Source organism: Coregonus lavaretus (assembly GCF_964263955.1).
Source record: "Coregonus lavaretus genome assembly, chromosome: 3".
In the NCBI taxonomy this organism is placed as follows: Eukaryota; Metazoa; Chordata; class Actinopteri; order Salmoniformes; family Salmonidae; genus Coregonus; species Coregonus lavaretus.
In genome coordinates this window covers 63,310,078-63,328,438 of record NC_139990.1, presented here as the reverse complement: position 1 = coordinate 63,328,438, position 18,361 = coordinate 63,310,078, and the positions used below count along the sequence as shown (strand labels likewise).

Here is an 18,361-nt window from a genome sequence, read left to right as displayed (position 1 = left end):
TTTGATGCAACGCTGCGCACAGATTGAATATTCGCACTCTATTGGACACAGCACTGTCAATCCGCATCGCTCTACGATTAGTAGCATTTTTCATTGGCTCTCCTGGTCTCTAATACAACGTGTTTCCTTATACCATTGGTTACTGTATATGTCTGTCACAAATGGCAATCCCACATGGTTTAGCCTTTTTTTTTTTTGTCGAGGAGCCTTGTTCACAAGAGACAGATTATATTTTTGCTAGCAGTGGAAGCTAGAAGAGCACCCCTGCGTACATTCTAACCTGCGTTTTCAAGCAAATCAGACTTCCAGTCCATTATAGCTGCGTAATGACGTCCGAAAATCTATCAGATACTCAGATGGAATATGAGGATGAAAAACAGGTGGGTTTAATATCATGACACTCTTGAGTTGGCCAGCTAGCTATAACGCTAGCTCTATGTTTGTTGGAACGCGTTACAAGTGAAGTGTTTGAATTGATAGCTAGCTAGTTAGCTTTCGTTATGGCATCAAACCTTTAAACGTCTCGTTTACAAGCAATGACAGTGTGTATAAATCTTTTGGAAAGGTCTTGAGTAACATTTACGTGTCTCTCGATAAGCAATAATAACATAGGTACTGTATATTATTGAGTTTTCCTTTGTGCCATTGGCTCGCTAGTCCACAGGTTATGAGATATGCCTGGGCCTCATTGGTCTATCCTGACACTGCAGTAGTTGAGCCTGAGGTTGAATCTTCCGGCTTTCGAGACTGTCAGGCAAACAATAATATAGTAGCCTATCCTTTGAAATCAGTGTTTCAATGGAAACCAGGGTCAATCATCACAGTCACTTATATGCTAGCTGATCAGTCACACAAAGCTTATAAGGATTTATAAGCTACATCTATTGATTCATACTCGTTTTCAGTCCCCTATGCTTTGTGAATGTTGTTATTTAAAGTGTTGCACTGATATTAGGCTTAGCTATATATAATATAGGCTTATCTATATCAATATGTGACAGCTATCAAATGGAGAACACTGATGAAAAGGCACTTGTACAGGCAGCATCCTGATTGGATACTGGTGAAGGTCAGAATTCAGGTGAGTCAGTTGACAAACCCACTGGTCATATCAATATGCATTGACTAGCATGTCTACATAGGGAAGGTACTGATACTACACGTTGTCTTATCAATGCTAAGGGGTGCTATTAATACAATGGTATTTTGATACAACGGCAAGAAGAGAAACCTGTCATGTGAGAAAATAACATTTCATGGTAGCTAGCTACTATGGGGTCTAGCAGTTTGGAACTTTTTGAGGGAGTGGAAAGTATCCGGTCCACTCTTGCATTTTCCCTCATTGGGGCTGAATATAGCAACTTTTACATTTTCGTTATGGATCCAAGTGAATCAGCAAGGGAATCTGTTCATCGGCTTCTCTACCTTGAGTCACTTATTATCCCTGCCCCAGAAAGCTTTGCGTTCACTGTCCTCTGCATGGAATGGCAGATATTCTCCTGTACTTCGATTGCAGTGTTTTGTGGGTTTCTCAATGTTTTCTTAGCTTTATTTAGCCAGATTTGTTACAATGTGTTGTAAGTTAACAATGGGCAATTCCATGTCAACAGTGATGCTGAGACTCCGATTTTTCCATTTAAAATGTATGCCAAACTAAAAACCAATGATTGCACAATTAAATTAAATAAAAACATACATGCACAAGGACTACTTTCCACAGAAAATTTGACAAAAACATATTTACTTGAAGAACAGTGCAGATAGAGGTTGGTAACAGAATGACGGGTTGTGCTGTTTGAGCTGTCATTCTGTTACCAAACTTTGCATCTGCACTGTTCTTTAAGTAAACATATTTTTTATTATTCTGTTGAAATTGTTAAAAGTATTCCTTGTGCATGGAGTTGTATGGTTTGTTTAGCTTTGCAATTGGTTTTTGTTTGACATACATTTTAAAGTGAAAGATCAGTCTTAGCTTCACTCTGTTACTGTGGAATTGCCCCAATAGAGAATACATATTTTGCTGACTTCTGCTCAGAGTCTACCTGTACTGTGGACAATAACAGGGTGTGTCCTGTTAACGTACTTTCCACTGGCCTCGTTCCATGGACTCCACACTGGCAGAAAAGGGTAAACCAGTTTGTCTAGTGCAGGAGTTGTCTCCAGTAAACCATAGGCTTACACCTTACAAAAAGCTTTAGCATGAAGGTGTCATGTGAACACTAGAACCACTCTGCAAGCTCTGTGTACCTAGACTTTGGTCAGCAATTACTCAAGGTCTGTTTCTGTATCATATTTAATAACCATAAAGTAACGCCACCCTTGGCTTGTACATATTTGCAGACAAACGGCTTTATGAGGGGAAAACAATAACATGTCAGTGATGGGGTAACAAGGCTGTTTTGTCCACATCAGCTGAGGAAAAGTGTGTGAGAGAGGGGGAAATAATAGATGTGAAGCTGCTTTCTAGTCACACTTAATTCTTACTCAATTATAATACTCGTCTTCTGAGTGAGTTGTTTATTACAGGCAACCATAAGGGCGTGAGAGATAGTGTTGCAGGAGAGCATGCAGAGTGTGTGACTCATACTATGAAGACGCTTCAACTCCCTCAAGTCATTTTCATGGCATTAGCCAACTTCACAGCTGAAATGAGTAGGGTTAGGCTATATGATTCAGATGCAATCCTTTCTGAAGAGCACAGTGGCAGCCCAGTAATCTTGTTGTTTTGTCATCATCAGACCATCTTATAACCTTCTTATTAGTTTTAATGTCACAAGTACAGTGAAATGCCTTTCTTCAACCACTAAATCCAACAATGCAGTAATCAATAACAATGTAATACTAAAAATAATATAAGGTAGAACAAAAACACACAAGAAATAGAAATAAGAACACGAAAGTAAGTAAGAATACTATATACAGGGTCAGTCAGTTCCAGGACCATATTTACAATGTGCAGGGATTCTGGAGGAATAGAGGTAGATAATTATAGGGGTAAGGTGACTAGGCATCAGGTTATATTACTGCATATCACAAGGCGTTGGACAGTTAAATGGAGAATGTCTATTTTAATAGCCTATGCTTTTTCTTCTCTGTGCATCAAGGCTGACATTATGATGAGGGATATATAAGCGTAGGTAACATAGGCCTACTGTTTTGATGTTTCTCCTCTTTAGCAAAATTCCTTGCGCATAGCAAGTAGCACCCATATGACGGCACATCGAAATGTTTTCTTTGTCTGGACAGGACTCTCAGGAAAAGAATGCCAACCTTGTGAAGGGCGAAGAGGTCAAGCTGAAGGCCAAGTACCCCGGCCTGGGCCAGAAGCCCGGAGGCTCCGACTTCCTCATGAAGAGGCTACAGAAAGGGGTAAGTGGAACCCTTCTCCTGGAGAGCCACAGAGAATACATGCTTTTGATTCAGCATTTTAGTTTAGTGCTAGGCTGGAACAAACGCCTACACACCTTTGTTGACCACTTGACTAGGAAATCGCATAGGCTTCGAATAGTCCTCTTTAAGACATTTCAATACGTTCTGCATTTATGAGGATCTCAGATTGCATTGGCATGTCTGTGACAGCAGCTATGTTTCCATGAACTTGTCCAGTGATTTTTTTTCTTTCTTCGACATTTAGAAAGTTCGCAAAGAAAATAGATGCGACAATTGCCTGCTAGGGTGCGTTTCCATTTAACTAACTTGTGTCAATAAAAACAGCTGGACGTAATGACCTCACACCTAAAAATTACATGTAAAAAATTGCAGAAACCTACAGTTTCGCATAACAATATAGTGGTTGAAGTGTTTCCATTATCCATTTAGGCAAATTGCGCATTAATAAATTGGTGACAGCCTGTATGCCCTCCCACATATCTGTTTCATGTCTCGGGTATAGCCAGCGAAAGCCAGCATGTATAGAATGCAATAATTTACTAATATTTGCCATATTCTAATAATTATCAAATGCCAACGTATCGCCACGGTCGGAGCCATGGTGAAACTAGATCTGAAATAATTGGATGTTGAAACTTGCCAACCAGAAAAGCAAGGCAAAGCAATTCAGGCATTCTTGAAAGTCAGGACAATCCTTGTCCTGCAAATAAACATTTTTTTTATAGTTGAAAAAAATTGATTTTGCAAGCAGTAGACATTTAGAATTAAATGTGGTGTGGAGCTTTATAGTTACTCGTGACATCACGTACCCCACATACAATCATCATTTATTCCAAAAACATTGTTTCCATCATCATATGTCGCAATAAAGAAAGTTAGACAAAATAAAAATCCTGTCGAACGGATAAAAATGTTGTTGATCTTTAGAACGTTTCTCCTATATCTGCCGTTTCCATGACACGTCGCAATGATTATTTTTGCAACATTGCTTTTTTCGAATAAACCAGGGTCATTGGAAACCTACCTATTGACATGAACTAGCAGAACTACTCCAGACAACCTGAATTGAATTCCTTCTATCTTGCCCCCACCTAGCAAAAGTACTTTGACTCAGGCGACTACAACATGGCCAAGGCCAAGATGAAGAACAAACAGCTGCCCGTGGCGGGGCCCGACAAGAACCTCGTCACAGGGGACCACATTCCCACGCCACAGGACCTGCCCCAGAGGAGGTCCTCCTTGGTGACCAGCAAACTAGCAGGCTAGCCTAGCCTCCACCCATCCACCAGGCCCCTAGCTAACGTCCCTCACCTGTCCCCCAACGATGTTCTTCCCTAGTCATCTCCAGGCTCCACTTGGCTTTAACGTATCGGGGAGAGCTGTGAAAGTCAGTACATATTGCTTGTATGTGGGTGGGGAGGGGAGGGGAGGTGAGCTGGAACCTTATCTACCATCTCTCCACACAGCTCTGCCCTCTGCACACTCTGCTCTACCGCCTCCCTTATGTCTTGGTTTGGTGTTCAGAGGTACATAAAGTAGATGTGCCATCGGGGAGGCTGAGTTTAATGCACTTTGTATTATGTACAGTACGTTTTTGCATCCCGAACGACACCCAAATATGTTGTTGACGAGGGAGTTAGGAACCATGATCGCTCCACATTTTTCGATGTTGTGTTCTCGTCAAAGCTGGGGGTAGATGTTTGCGTATTTTGCTTGCACACCAAATCTGGGAGGGAAGGGAACCATGTTGAAGTGTCCAAAGGAAGGGAGTGGTAATCAGAGGGAAATGTGAAAACTGATTTGAGGTTTCCTTTATCTCATGTTTTGTCAAACAAAAATCCAAGGTCGTCCACGCTGACCTGACCAAACGGATATGAAACTGCACATTGTCTGCTCATGTCGCTTTAATTCTTGACTCCCTGTTGCTCTTCTTTTTCTAAATATGCTGCATGATCGTAACATGTAACAAAATGTGCAAATCTGGAGGAGTTAGACGACTGATAGGAAGTAGCAAGCAACCAAATGGAGCCCTGGAATGTCCATGGTCACTGTCCACTCCTTCCTTCCTTCCCTCTCAATGTCCTGACAATCCACACACTCTGTCTTTAGGCTGCCCATGGCGAAAGCAATGCCACAGCAAACTGAATACCCATGTGTCATTTTAAGGCTGGGAAAAGAGGCAACTGTTTAATAGTAAATTTCAGTTCTGTGGCTATTACATCAAAAAGCCTAAAAGATTTGTTGGGGATAAATGCAATGTATATTTCTGTATTATGTTGAGAAATTTGACATTTGGTATGATTTGTGTCTTTATAATGGGTTATTGTTTGTTCATTGTCACTTATTAGCCATTATTTACTAGAATCTGGCTCTTTTCACTGTTAATGGCAGTTCCTGTTGAGAAATTCTTCCAGTAACAGAAGATTACAGCCTAGTTCCCAATTACATTCGTTGCTAAACCTCTCCTCAGGCTCTCCTTCAAATGCAATGTACCAGGAGCCTCACAGCGTACTGCTAAAGCATATAGCCTTAAGTATTGACATTCTAAATATACAAATCTGTGATGTCAGTAATGGGGTAAACAGTCGGCCACCTGATAAACTGGCCCTGACTGGACCCTGGCTCACACAGACCTAACTGGGACACACAGTGTGCTTTAAATATATGCTCACTTGACACATGGCAAAGGGAAGGGATTTTATGACATGAGGAGAGGGGGTAAAGTGTGAGTGTGTATTTAGTTGACCCTGCTCACACCTGTTGGGATGGTTCAACTTGCAGGTGTGTTAGATAAATCATACAAAAGTGAAATGCATGCACCCTGGTTTAAAGGTCAGAGGTTGTAGGCTATGTTATCACTGAATTAGTTGTCCTATCTCAATGTATCACACACTCCACACAAATGCTAAAATACACACTTGATCACTCCCATCTTGGGAGGTTTAGACACTGACCTGTGTCAAATTGCAGGGAAGAAGATAATTGGCATTGAGTGTGGTTGTCTGGGTTAGGATGAATGTGCTGCTTTTCTCTGTCCCAGCCGTTGTAAATAGACTTTTGGGGGTGAGGATTCTTTATTTTTATTATTGATTTCACTACTTGTAGTTCTCTGATTCAGTGGTTCCTTTCTCTTGTCAGTGAATACACTACTTCTGCTTTATCAATTTTTTTTATACAGAGACAAATTAATCTGTATAATATGAATGTGTAAATGCTGCTGATTCAGTTGATGACTAATCTTAAACTAACATATTACCCCATAAAGAACGTCTGTCCTAGGATTCAAACAATCGGACCCAAGCCTACCATGAATAATGTCTGCCAATGGGAGACTGACTAACCACTCCAGGGTTGGGGGTCTAATTCCATTTCAATTAGGATATTAATTGAAATTGTACCCATGATCAATGCAATCCATTTTGGGAACTGGCCAGCTGGAGTTTAAATGGGATTGACCCCGACTTGTTACTTGACTTTGAACAGAAAGACTGTGCAGAATCCTAAATAATTGTAGCCTGCCATTCCAGGCTTATTCAAGTGTCAAATAATATAACTGGATATGCTGAAATGAAGGTTGTTGAAACAACAGGAGAGGAATTCTTGATTGCTATGTTTTTGTGCACTGTCTGGCTTTGTATGGAGCAATGCAATGAGCAAGGTATGTTAAAATACCAAGTGTCCTGTTCAACCATGATAAGTATATGCCAGAATGTAAGCAAATTTAAAATGACTGTGTGCTCTAAAGTACCTTGTGCTGCTTACCTAACCTGTTTTTGTTTTGCATACAGTAAAGATGTTTTAGTGTTCTCTTACTCACTGCATAACTACAACAAAAGTTTATCCTGGCCCAAGATAACTGCAGGGATATCTGGAGCACCCTTGCTCCCAATAACTGGGGGGTTTACATAAGGATATGCTGATTGTGGAACAGGAGACAAAACAAAATATTGATTTTAAGAAATTAGAAAGTACATGAGTACTAATTATGTTTCAGTTGTGTGGAAGTAGTGCAGCGAATCTGTCAGTATTTGAAATAAACTTTTACATGAATATGAATTACTTTTTGCTCTTTTCAATTATCTTCTCAAGTGCATTATTGATTTGATCACCAGTCCTGGTGAAGTTTACATCAGAAACCAATAACCAACTGTCTCTAGCTACAGTAATATTTTCAACCACACAGGGCAGGATACCTCCACTTTATACAGTGGGGGGAAAAAGTATTTAGTCAGCCACCAATTGTGCAAGTTATCCCACTTAAAAAGATGAGAGAGGCCTGTAATTTTCATCATAGGTACACGTCAACTATGACAGACAAAATGAGATTTTTTTTCTCCAGAAAATCACATTGTAGGATTTTTAATGAATTTATTTGCAAATTATGGTGGAAAATAAGTATTTGGTCAATAACAAAAGTTTCTCAATACTTTGTTATATACCCTTTGTTGGCAATGACACAGGTCAAACGTTTTCTGTAAGTCTTCACAAGGTTTTCACACACTGTTGCCAGGGTCGGCAGGTAGCTTAGTGGGTAAGAGCGTTGTGCCAGTAACCGAAAGGTCGCTGGTTCTAATCCCCGAGCCGACTAGGTGAAAAATCTGTCGATGTGCCCTTAAGCAAGGCACTTAACCCTAATTGCTCCTGTAAGTCGCTCTGGATAAGAGCGTCTGCTAAATGACTAAAATGTAAATGTATTTTGGCCCATTCCTCCATGCAGATCTCCTCTAGAGCAGTGATGTTTTGGGGCTGTCGCTGGGCAACACAGACTTTCAACTCCCTCCAAAGATTTTCTATGGGGTTGAGATCTGGAGACTGGCTAGGCCACTCCAGGACCTTGAAATGCTTCTTACGAAGCCACTCCTTCGTTGCCCGGGCGGTGTGTTTGGGTCATTGTCAGGCTGAAAGACCCAGCCACGTTTCATCTTCAATGCCCTTGCTGATGGAAGGAGGTTTTCACTCAAAATCTCACGATACATGGCCCCATTCATTCTTTCCTTTACACGGATCAGTCGTCCTGGTCCCTTTGCAGAAAAACAGCCCCAAAGCATGATGTTTCCACCCCCATGCTTCACAGTAGGTATGGTGTTCTTTGGATGCAACTCAGCATTCTTTGTCCTCCAAACACGACGAGTTGAGTTTTTACCAAAAAGTTCTATTTTGGTTTCATCTGACCATATGACATTCTCCCAATCATCTTCTGGATCATCCAAATGCACTCTAGCAAACTTCAGACGGGCCTGGACATGTACTGGCTTAAGCAGGGGGACACGTCTGGCACTGCAGGATTTGAGTCCCTGGCGGCGTAGTGTGTTACTGATGGTAGGCTTTGTTACTTTGGTCCCAGCTCTCTGCAGGTCATTCACTAGGTCCCCCCGTGTGGTTCTGGGATTTTTGCTCACCGTTCTTGTGATCATTTTGACCCCACGGGGTGAGATCTTGCGTGGAGCCCCAGATCGAGGGAGATTATCAGTGGTGTTGTATGTCTTCCATTTCCTAATAATTGCTCCCACAGTTGATTTCTTCAAACCAAGCTGCTTACCTATTGCAGATTCAGTCTTCCCAGCCTGGTGCAGGTCTACAATTTTGTTTCTGGTGTCCTTTGACAGCTCTTTGGTCTTGGCCATAGTGGAGTTTGGAGTGTGACTGTTTGAGGTTGTGGACAGGTGTCTTTTATACTGATAACAAGTTCAAACAGGTGCCATTAATACAGGTAACGAGTGGAGGACAGAGGAGCCTCTTAAAGAATAAGTTACAGGTCTGTGAGAGCCAGAAATCTTGCTTGTTTGTAGGTGACCAAATACTTATTTTCCACCATAATTTGCAAATAAATTCATTAAAAATCCTACAATGTGATTTTCTGGATTTTTTCCCCTCAATTTGTCTGTCATAGTTGACGTGTACCTATGATGAAAATTACAGGCCTCTCATCTTTTTAAGTGGGAGAACTTGCACAATTGGTGGCTGACTAAATACTTTTTTTTTGTATGTTGATACAAAATGTATGTTGATAAATGACAAACTTTAAGCATCAGTTGTCAGAGCACCTTACCGATCACTGCACCTGTACACAGCCCATCTGAAATTAGCCCACCCAACTACCTCATCCCTATATTATTTATTTTGCTCTTTTGCACCCCAGTATCTCTATTTGCACATAATCTCTTGCACATCTAGCATTCCAGTGTTAATACTAATTGTAATTATTTTGCACTATAGCCTATTTATTGCCTTACCTCCATACCTTGCTACATTTGCACACACTGTATATATATTTTCTGTTGTATTTTTTGACTTTATGTTTTCTTACCCCATATGTAACTCTGTGTTGTTGTTTTTATCGCACTGCTATGCTTTATCTTGGCCAGGTCGCAGTTGTAAATGAGAACTTGTTCTCAACTGGCTTACCTGGTTAAATAAAGGTCCATGATCACAACCCGTCATTTGCCACCAGGGGACAGCAGAACTCCGCATTCGTTATTTATCAACGGTCTCTGAAGGGCTACAGCAAAGTGCACACACTGTCCTCAGCCATGGCAAACGTAATTTGTTTTATTTATCTGTACCGCTCAATGCAGAGAAAATGCATTTTTATATCCTCTCTTCGTGGAGGTATTTACCTGAATGTTATTGGAAAGACATCCCAGATAGATTTGTAAAGTTACTTCAATGGGGAGGCAGAGTCGGAAGTCATCATAATCCCTCCCACTTTTCCTCTTTTAAAAACTATCCGATAAAAGGTTGGTCATTTCCGCTTCAGACTCACTGTTGTAGTTAGCAGTCAACGATGGGGGATATTTGAGCAACGAAGTAGCTAAGCGCTAGCTTTTCGTAAAAATAACAGCTAGAAGCGTACCTTTTTATTTTATTTATTTTTCAAACGCTTGTTTCTTTATCTAAACGTTACGTCAATATGAGTATGTCGATTACACGAGCCACAACTACGATGTTGAATTTTCAAAATGGAGTCGTCGGAGGATCTTCGTACCCTGCTGGTGCTAGCCCTTTGTACTATTTCGGCGCGACTGGGGCCGTATGTGCTGGGGCGTCACCGAAGTCTAAAGTAGATACTGACTTGGGAAATGGGACTGGCGATACTCCACCACGACCCACGAAATTAGGAGTGAATGTCGTGAAAAGCAACGTCCTAGATAATCATTTGTCAGACCGAAGCAACAATGACGACTCTGACGACTCTTTGCCGTGCACTCCCCAGATGGCGTCAGAGTGTGGGTCTGAAATATCGAATTGTCCATCGGGCGATGAAGTATTGGAACATGATACCAGACAACTCATTGAGAACGTCTTGGGGGACTACACAGGACTGTCTCCGCTTCGTTGGAAGCAAAGCAAGACTCTTACGACGATGAAGCGAGTGGTGGAGGGTGTAATAGCAAAGCACCGATACGCATACAATGGTACGTAGATGGTCTCGATAGATCCAAATCACTGGCACTAGCTAGCTATATCCTAATTTTCTGTTTAAAGATGGTATTGAGCTCATCATGCGCTAACTTGGTTAATAACAGGAATATGGTTAGTTCGTTTTACTCAGACCTTTTTATTTTATTTTTTAGGTATGATCGCCAAACTTGACTTGGATGATCGTAGCGATGACATGAGCGTCATCAAGTCTGTGGCCAAGACCCTGTTCAGTGATGGGATCACTAACTGGGGTCGCATCGCCAGCCTAGTGGCATTTGGATCAGTGGTGAGCCAGCACCTGAAGGAGAGGGGCAGGGGACACTGCATTGAGTTGGTGGGCCAAGAGATCGCCACATACCTCCTCTCTGACCAAAGGGACTGGCTGGTCAAAAACAATGCATGGGTGAGTCATCTATGTGGCCCATTAGTCATTTGCAGATGTAACACAATCTAAACTTGTTCAGTAGCTAATAATAAACCTAACTCTGCCTTTGGTCTCTTTCTCAGAATGGATTTGTAGAGTTCTTTCATGTGCCAGATCCAGAGTCCTCAGTAAGGAACACCCTCATAGCCTTTGCTGGAGTTGCTGGGATTGGGGCAACACTCGCCATGTTGATCAGGTGAATTGAACTATAAAAGACTTACCTGTTACTTTTTTTTCAACAAAGAAAATGGACTATTCCCGCAAGTTCTCCGAAATCCTTAATATCACCATGGTTGGAATGACTACCCAATGATGTCCTGTTTGGTCAAAGAAGAGGGTCAGTCTGTTGGATTGTAGTGACCGACTGAATTGGGACAGTGCTTTGGTGTCAAGCTCAAGTTTGCTTTTTTCCACATCAATGTTTTGGTGCCTTTTTTGTTTGAGGGGCCATATGAGGATATTTGGTAGTTGTCGGAACGGTATCTAATGGACTTGTTAAATGGCGCTTTTATTTAATGTACAAAGTACAGACATTTTATTTTTGTAATAAATGTATAGTTGAATTTAGACTCGTACAGAAACATAGTTAATTCCTCTGCAAATGTTAAACTCACTCTTTTTAAGTAATCAAGATGGAAAAGCACTAGCTAATAGCTATAATTCACAATGGCAAAGTTCCGCCTCTGACCATAAAGTTGGCTCAAATGACTTGTGTTTCTGTTCCTTGTGATATTAGTCATACATGTACATACAGGGATTGGTGTAAGAAAGGCAGAACCTGCATTGAACTGACCAATGAGGGCCTTAGAATTCAACTAAGGTGGTAAACCCAGGCTATGGGCATTGAAAATGTAAAGTGCAGGAAAGACTGTATTTTACGTGCAATTAATTGCCTTACATGCTTGTCACGCATGTCATAAAGCCCCTATCTCGCCTACATCCCATTCATAAGTCCATGTTCCTTGGGGTAGATTTGCTAGTCATGCCTTGCAAACTATTTGCGTGGATGCAATGTGACTTCCTGGTTAAGGAAATATTGTGGCTGTTGCACTAGGCTTTACTGGGAGGGGGAAGGGAGGACGTGTTTGAAAGTCAGTTCAAAATTCCATTCTCAAGACTATGCTGATTGTATTTGAAGCGTTTAATTTCCAAATTATATCCATGTAAATGAAATGTGCTCGCAGGTATGAGTTTTAAATATGAGCTTAAAGATTGCAAATGGTCTCTGGCGTTGGTTCAATAGAGGCAAGATCGTCTGGACAGTAAACATGTACAGCAGTTCCACCTAACAAACTAGCACTAACCCTCCTGATGCATCTTGCTGGCAAATTCCTTAAATCTCCTGAAGTTCTATGATTAAAGGCTAAAATCATGCAACTTTTGTGACTGCAATGAATAAAGGATGTGACTATTCACTTTTTGGCTGCAATTGTCTCAAAGTAGAAGTTCAACTGTTAACCTGCTGTGAACTTTGGGACTACTTCTCGGAAGGGGGGGGAGATTTTGTGAAAAGATAGCAGTGACATCTGCTCTGTGCTAGTATCTGGTGCTGAAAGGTAACCCCATACACAAATTCAATCCTGTGTTGTACATAGTCATCTACCTACACACAGTCAAACATGCTTATTCACTCCACTCCCCCCGGACATGCACTGTGAGGTTATTTCCTAGAAATTGCGCTTCTGTGTTAACCATGCATATGTGTGTGTGTGTCATAGGCAGAAGTCTACCACAGTATCACTTCATCTGCAGCCTCAGTTGTCAGAAACATAACCATTATTAAACTAAGATCACCAGAACCACTTGGGTGACTCAACCTCTGAGTTGCCAATAAAATAAGTTAACAGCAGTCCAAAGATCTTTTACAATGTTGCATAACGTCAGTGAGCTTCACCCTTTAGGTTTAGAGATGTTTCCACATAAATTGCATCTGACATCTGTCTACGCCACAATCATAGCGTTGCAACAGTTGAAGCAAATATGAACCACATCCTTTGTTGCTCACACTAATTTACCAACTTGAGAATTGCTTCTGCATATTTAATCATGTCTTGATTCCAAAGCAGTATTTTATCTCCGAGTGCCACAGGTATAATGCATCCAGTGTACATTTATTTAGTGATTTGCAAACTAAAATGACTGAGTGACAGCCCGGAAATACCACAGATCTTTCTTTGCATATGTGTCTGTCACTGATGTATAGAAAGGTCAGAACCAGACTGGTTGTGGTAGATTAGGCTTTCCCCTGAAGCTTAAGGAGGAGAACTCTGGAGTGGGGGGTGGGGCTAATGGCGGAAGGAAACAGGTCAGCAATGTAAAATCTATTCAGGCATGCTTTTAGACAGCTATGGAAATCAGCCACAGAGCAGGTATTGTTTGACGTCTGCTGGGCCGAGGGAAGTTGGAGATATCACAGAGGGTAGTGATGCAAGTTGAGGGGAAATACGTTTACTCTTGTGTTTGCACTCAGTCTCATAAGAACAATTCTTCAAATGTAATATGTGTAACTTATGGGGTTTTCAATAAGGAAATTACATAACATCACTGGAGAAGACTCACTAGTCTCACCTAGGCTAATCTTGGAACAAATTCACATTACATGTGTCAGGGCATGCCGTACTTCGGATAAAGAGGGTTTCTTTGGTAATGAAAGGTGGTATGGAAACAACAATATGCTAGAGTAAACATACTATGTACTTTAATTTCATGGGAACATGGTTGTTTTGGGGAAGGGCTGCAGCTATATCAAGCCTCAATTAAGGGAATCCTTTCAAAGGGTTATGTTGCTCTTAGTCATTAATGATCCCTCTGTGTGTGGTAGTTCTGTTTGTTCAGATCTCCTCTGTCGTCTCTGGTTACAGCACAAACACACACCCATAGAGGTCTTATGAGGAATCGTAGGCCCTCTCCATGGTGACTAATGCACACGTCAGACCTCAACTAATCCTCCTGCTAAGGACGATGGCTGCCACCGTGGTTACCATCACCACAGGGCTAGTTCATGTGGGCCTTGCCAAGCACTAGCTACATAGGGGAAATTTGGATCTGAGCTGAGGCAACCACATTTTACACCATAAACATTGATGGATAGTATGCTCAAATCACATGACACCAGCTCAGCTGGTAGAGCACGGCGCTTGTAACGCCAAGGTAGTGGGTTCGATCCCCGGGACCACCCATACACAAAAAAAAAAAAATGTATGCACGCATGACTGTAAGTCGCTTTGGATAAAAGCGTCTGCTAAATGGCATATATATATATTTTTTTAAACTAAACTGTTATTTCACACTGGATTTTTTGTAAGGTAAAGAGTAGTTCCCACAGACCCGGCGCCAGGATAAAGTGACTAAAGGCGTCCGCATGCTTCCCATCCGGAACAGTTTGTGCATATATTATGACGCTTTTGTTTGTTTTGATCTTCGGCAAGGGTTTTTTCGGCTGTTTGTGCATGTTTTTTCTCGAGGCAAGCCGAATTTTGTCGGTCATTGGTCAACAGTAGGGATTCTTCAATTACGTGCTTGTCATTCAACGATAGACGACTCGTTTTCATGCAAACAAAAAAACAATTACTGCACCAAACAGTTAGATGTAGATCTCTTCTGCAAAAACGTCAAAATAAATGACAGATTTCTTAGATAAATTCAGACAATTTTGAGGAAGTGTATACAGGCTATGACGTCTCAAGATTGACAAACAGTATTGCCACATTTCTCGTTTTTCTAGCGAAGGTTTTTTAAGGGAGTATGCGAGCACACTCGTTTAGTTCACCTAGCCGAGTTAGGCCGACGCCTGCGGAAGTCTTAAGGCAGTTGAAATCGGTGATTTTGGGGGTTTCTTGCATTTGGAATTATATTGAATTCTGCTTATATCACGCTATGCCACAATAAACAAAGTTCAAACGCCAAGACTCCTAGACCATTGAGTGCTTTTGAAGTGACAAGTTGGCGTGAAATCTGTAGCCTATCTCCGCTACGTTGTATCAGCACAATGGACAGCGCCCTACACACTAAAGCAAGGCCGTTTTGGTAATGAATATAGGCTACAAGATTGATAGGGTAATTCCCCCATTACAAACAACCTATGTGAATGCAGCAGTACACACAGCTGTCCTACCAAAATAATACAAACTAAATGCTGAAAGTAGTAGCCTAGTTTTTCATGCATGCATACAAAAATACTGAATAGCAGTTCGGCTTAGAACAACCGACACGGCTGTGAATGCAAACTAATGAATGCGAACAGAACAAAACAGCGGTACCAAGTAGGCCTAGTAAACAAAATATCAGATCGGTAATCGCATGGCACAATCTATATTTAGGCTAGTATTAACGGTAAAGAAACGCAGTAAACAAAAGGTGGATGGAGATCCATAATAAAGCCTACAGCCTAGTACAGTGAAATGCAGCCATGCACAGCTTTCTTGCCAAACAAATAGGCCTATAGGCCCGCTTCAGACATTGAAAATCATGCCTCTCATGAGTACAGCAACAAGTTGTGATATGGCACAATACACTCGACCCACATAAATAATTAAGCAATGCCAGCCTACCGTAAACACATTTCCAATATGTACAGTTCCATTTACAACCACGAAAACCAATAATCTACCAAGAAAACCATAATAGAATGTATTTCAACTCAGCAAAAAAAGAAACGTCCTCTCACTGTCAACTGTGTTTATTTTTAGGAAACTTAACGTGTAAATATTTTTATGAACATAACAAGATTCAACAACTGAGACATAAACTGAAAAAGTTCCACAGACATGTGACTAACAGAAATTGAATAATGTGTCTCTGAACAAAAGTAACAGTCAGTATCTGGTGTGGCCACCAGCTGCATTAAGTACTGCAGTGCATCTCCTCGTCATGGACTGCACCAGATTTGACAGTTCTTGCTGTGAGATGTTACCCCACTCTTCCACCAAGGCACCTGCAAGATCCTGGACATTTCTGGGGGGAATGGCCGTAGCCCTCACCCTCCGATCCAACAGGTCCCAGACGTGCTCAATGGGATTGAGATCCGGGCTCGTCGCTGACCATGGCGGAACACTGACATTCCTGTCTTGCAGGAAATCACGCACAGAACGAGCAGTATGGCTGGTGGCATTGTCATGCTGGAGGGTCATGTCAGGATGAGCCTGCAGGAAGGGTACCACATGAAGGAGGAGGATGTCTTCCCTGTAACGCACAGCGTTGAGATTGCCTGCAATGACAACAAGCTCAGTCTGATGATGCTGTGACACACCGCCCCAGACCATGATGGACCCTCCACCTCCAAATCGATCCCGCTCCAGAGTACAGGCCTTGGTGTAACGCTCATTCCTTCGACGATAAATGCGAATCCGACCATCACCCCTGGTGAGACAAAACCACGACTCGTCAGTGAAGAGCACTTTTTGCCAGTCCTGTCTGGTCCAGCGACGGTGGCTTTGTGCCCATAGGCGACGTTGTTGCCGGTGAGGTCAGGTGAGGACCTGCCTTACAACAGGCCTACAAGCCCTCAGTCCAGCCTCTCTCAGCCTATTGCGGACAGTCTGAGCACTGATGGAGGGATTGTGCGTTCCTGGTGTAACTCGGGCAGTTGTTGCCATCCTGTACCTGTCCTGCAGGTGTGATGTACTGATCCTGTGCAGGTGTTGTTACACGTGGTCTGCCACTGCGAGGACGATCAGCTGTCCGTCCTGTCTCCCTGTAGTGCTGTCTTAGGCGTCTCACATTACGGACATTGCAATTTATTGCCCTGGCCACATCTGCAGTCCTCATGCCTCCTTACAGCATGCCAAGGCATGTTCACGAAGATGAGCAGGGACCCTGGGCATCTTTCTTTTGTTTTTTTTCAGAGTCAGTAGAAAGGCCTCTTTAATGTCCTAAGTTTTCATAACTGTGACCTTAATTGCCTACTGTGTGTAAGCTGTTAGTGTCTTAGCAACCGTTCCACAGGTGAATGTTCATTAACTGTTTATCGTTCATTGAACAAGCATGGGAAACAGTGTTTAAACCCTTTACAATGAAGATCTGTGAAGTTATTTAGATTTGTACTAATTATCTTTGAAAGACAGGGTCCTGAAAAAGGGGCGTTTCTTTTTTTGCTGAGTTTATTTCTATGATGAAACATACCGATATGTAGCTATACCCAGGGATGTCATTTGGGTTCTTGCATTGGAATTATATTAAATTCTGTAGTAACCAAGTATTCCAGCCACCCTCTTCCTATGAACCAGTTGCTATTAAATTAATGTTTTTGGACAGAAAACCTGCGACTAGGGTAGGATTCTACACTCTTCGGGAAAGAAGGGTTCCAAAAGGGTTCTTCGGCAGACCCCTTAGGTTAAACCTTTTTGGTTCCAGGTAGAACCCTTTTGGGTTTCATGTAGAACCCTCAGTGGAAAGGGTTTTATATGGAACCAAAAGGGTTCTACCTGGAACCAAAACGGGTTCTTCAAAGGGTTCTCCTATGGGGACAGCAGAATAACCATTTTATGTTCTAGATAGCACCTTTTTTCTAAGAGTGTAGACTAACCTGGGCTGGCTCCTCTGTTCCAAGATCGTCAGGAACAATCGGAGGTGGAGGGGGTTGTGGAGTCAGTATCCTGGCGGAGCTTGTGGAAGGGTGGGTAGGCTCTGCACGTGGAGTTAGCTGGAGCTCGGTAGCATCATCGCTGCTGGGCTTGGCGGCGGCCTCGATGGTTTGATGCTGCTCATTGCTCTCCTTTTCCCTTTGGCTTTGTTTTGGTACTTTGGCAAAGCCAATTTATAATATCCATCATGGCAGTGGCAGATTAGCTAGTTAGAGCTAGCTAAATAGGCTAAGGCTAATAACACAAACGCTTTTCATAGCTAGCTTAGAAGCTAACTAAACTCTGTGGTGGTGGGGCGTGAGGCAGAGATGAGTGAAGAAGCTTCATCGGTAAACTTGACCCCGCCCTTATAAATCAAAATCAAATATTACAGGCGGAGGCGCATCACGTTATTCACAGCCTACCACAGATGAGAAGCGTTTTTCCCGCTTTTTATGGAAACCCAAAGGAGTCATACCTAACCACCCCTGTGGCTTTCCATGGCCCCCCTGCACACACCGCGGTGCGCTCTGTCCATTGTGCTGACACAACGTAGCAGAGATAC

At 42.2% G+C, this 18,361-nt stretch overlaps 2 protein-coding genes across 2 annotated transcripts; both read left to right on the top strand.

The window, feature by feature from the left end:
- Positions 1-197: 197 nt before the first annotated feature.
- LOC311123580 (alpha-endosulfine-like) lies at positions 198-7,525 on the top strand. Its single transcript, XM_084158196.1, has 3 exons — positions 198-380; positions 3,247-3,369; positions 4,486-7,525. Exons 1-3 carry the CDS (start codon positions 327-329, stop codon positions 4,654-4,656), a joined length of 348 nt encoding a protein of 115 aa, XP_084014322.1. The 5' UTR covers positions 198-326; the 3' UTR covers positions 4,657-7,525.
- A 2,424-nt stretch (positions 7,526-9,949) lies between these two features.
- On the top strand, positions 9,950-12,651 carry LOC311123570 (induced myeloid leukemia cell differentiation protein Mcl-1-like). Its single transcript, XM_084158195.1, has 3 exons — positions 9,950-10,805; positions 10,965-11,215; positions 11,320-12,651. The coding sequence occupies exons 1-3, from the start codon at positions 10,301-10,303 to the stop codon at positions 11,434-11,436; spliced, it is 873 nt and encodes a 290-aa protein (XP_084014321.1). The 5' UTR covers positions 9,950-10,300; the 3' UTR covers positions 11,437-12,651.
- The last annotated feature ends 5,710 nt before the right edge of the window (positions 12,652-18,361 follow it).

What these genes read in the sequence shown, in the direction of transcription:
- LOC311123580 (XM_084158196.1), top strand. Translation starts at nt 327, where the DNA reads ATGACGTCCGAAAATCTATCAGATACTCAGATGGAATATGAGGATGAA. An exon ending in AATATGAGGATGAAAAACAG is followed by an intron (nt 381 to 3,246) that starts GTGGGTTTAATA and finishes TTGTCTGGACAG; the next exon opens with GACTCTCAGGAAAAGAATGC. An exon ending in TGAAGAGGCTACAGAAAGGG is followed by an intron (nt 3,370 to 4,485) that starts GTAAGTGGAACC and finishes GCCCCCACCTAG; the next exon opens with CAAAAGTACTTTGACTCAGG.
- LOC311123570 (XM_084158195.1), top strand. Translation starts at nt 10,301, where the DNA reads ATGAGTATGTCGATTACACGAGCCACAACTACGATGTTGAATTTTCAA. An exon ending in GCACCGATACGCATACAATG is followed by an intron (nt 10,806 to 10,964) that starts GTACGTAGATGG and finishes TTTATTTTTTAG; the next exon opens with GTATGATCGCCAAACTTGAC. An exon ending in TGGTCAAAAACAATGCATGG is followed by an intron (nt 11,216 to 11,319) that starts GTGAGTCATCTA and finishes TCTCTTTCTCAG; the next exon opens with AATGGATTTGTAGAGTTCTT.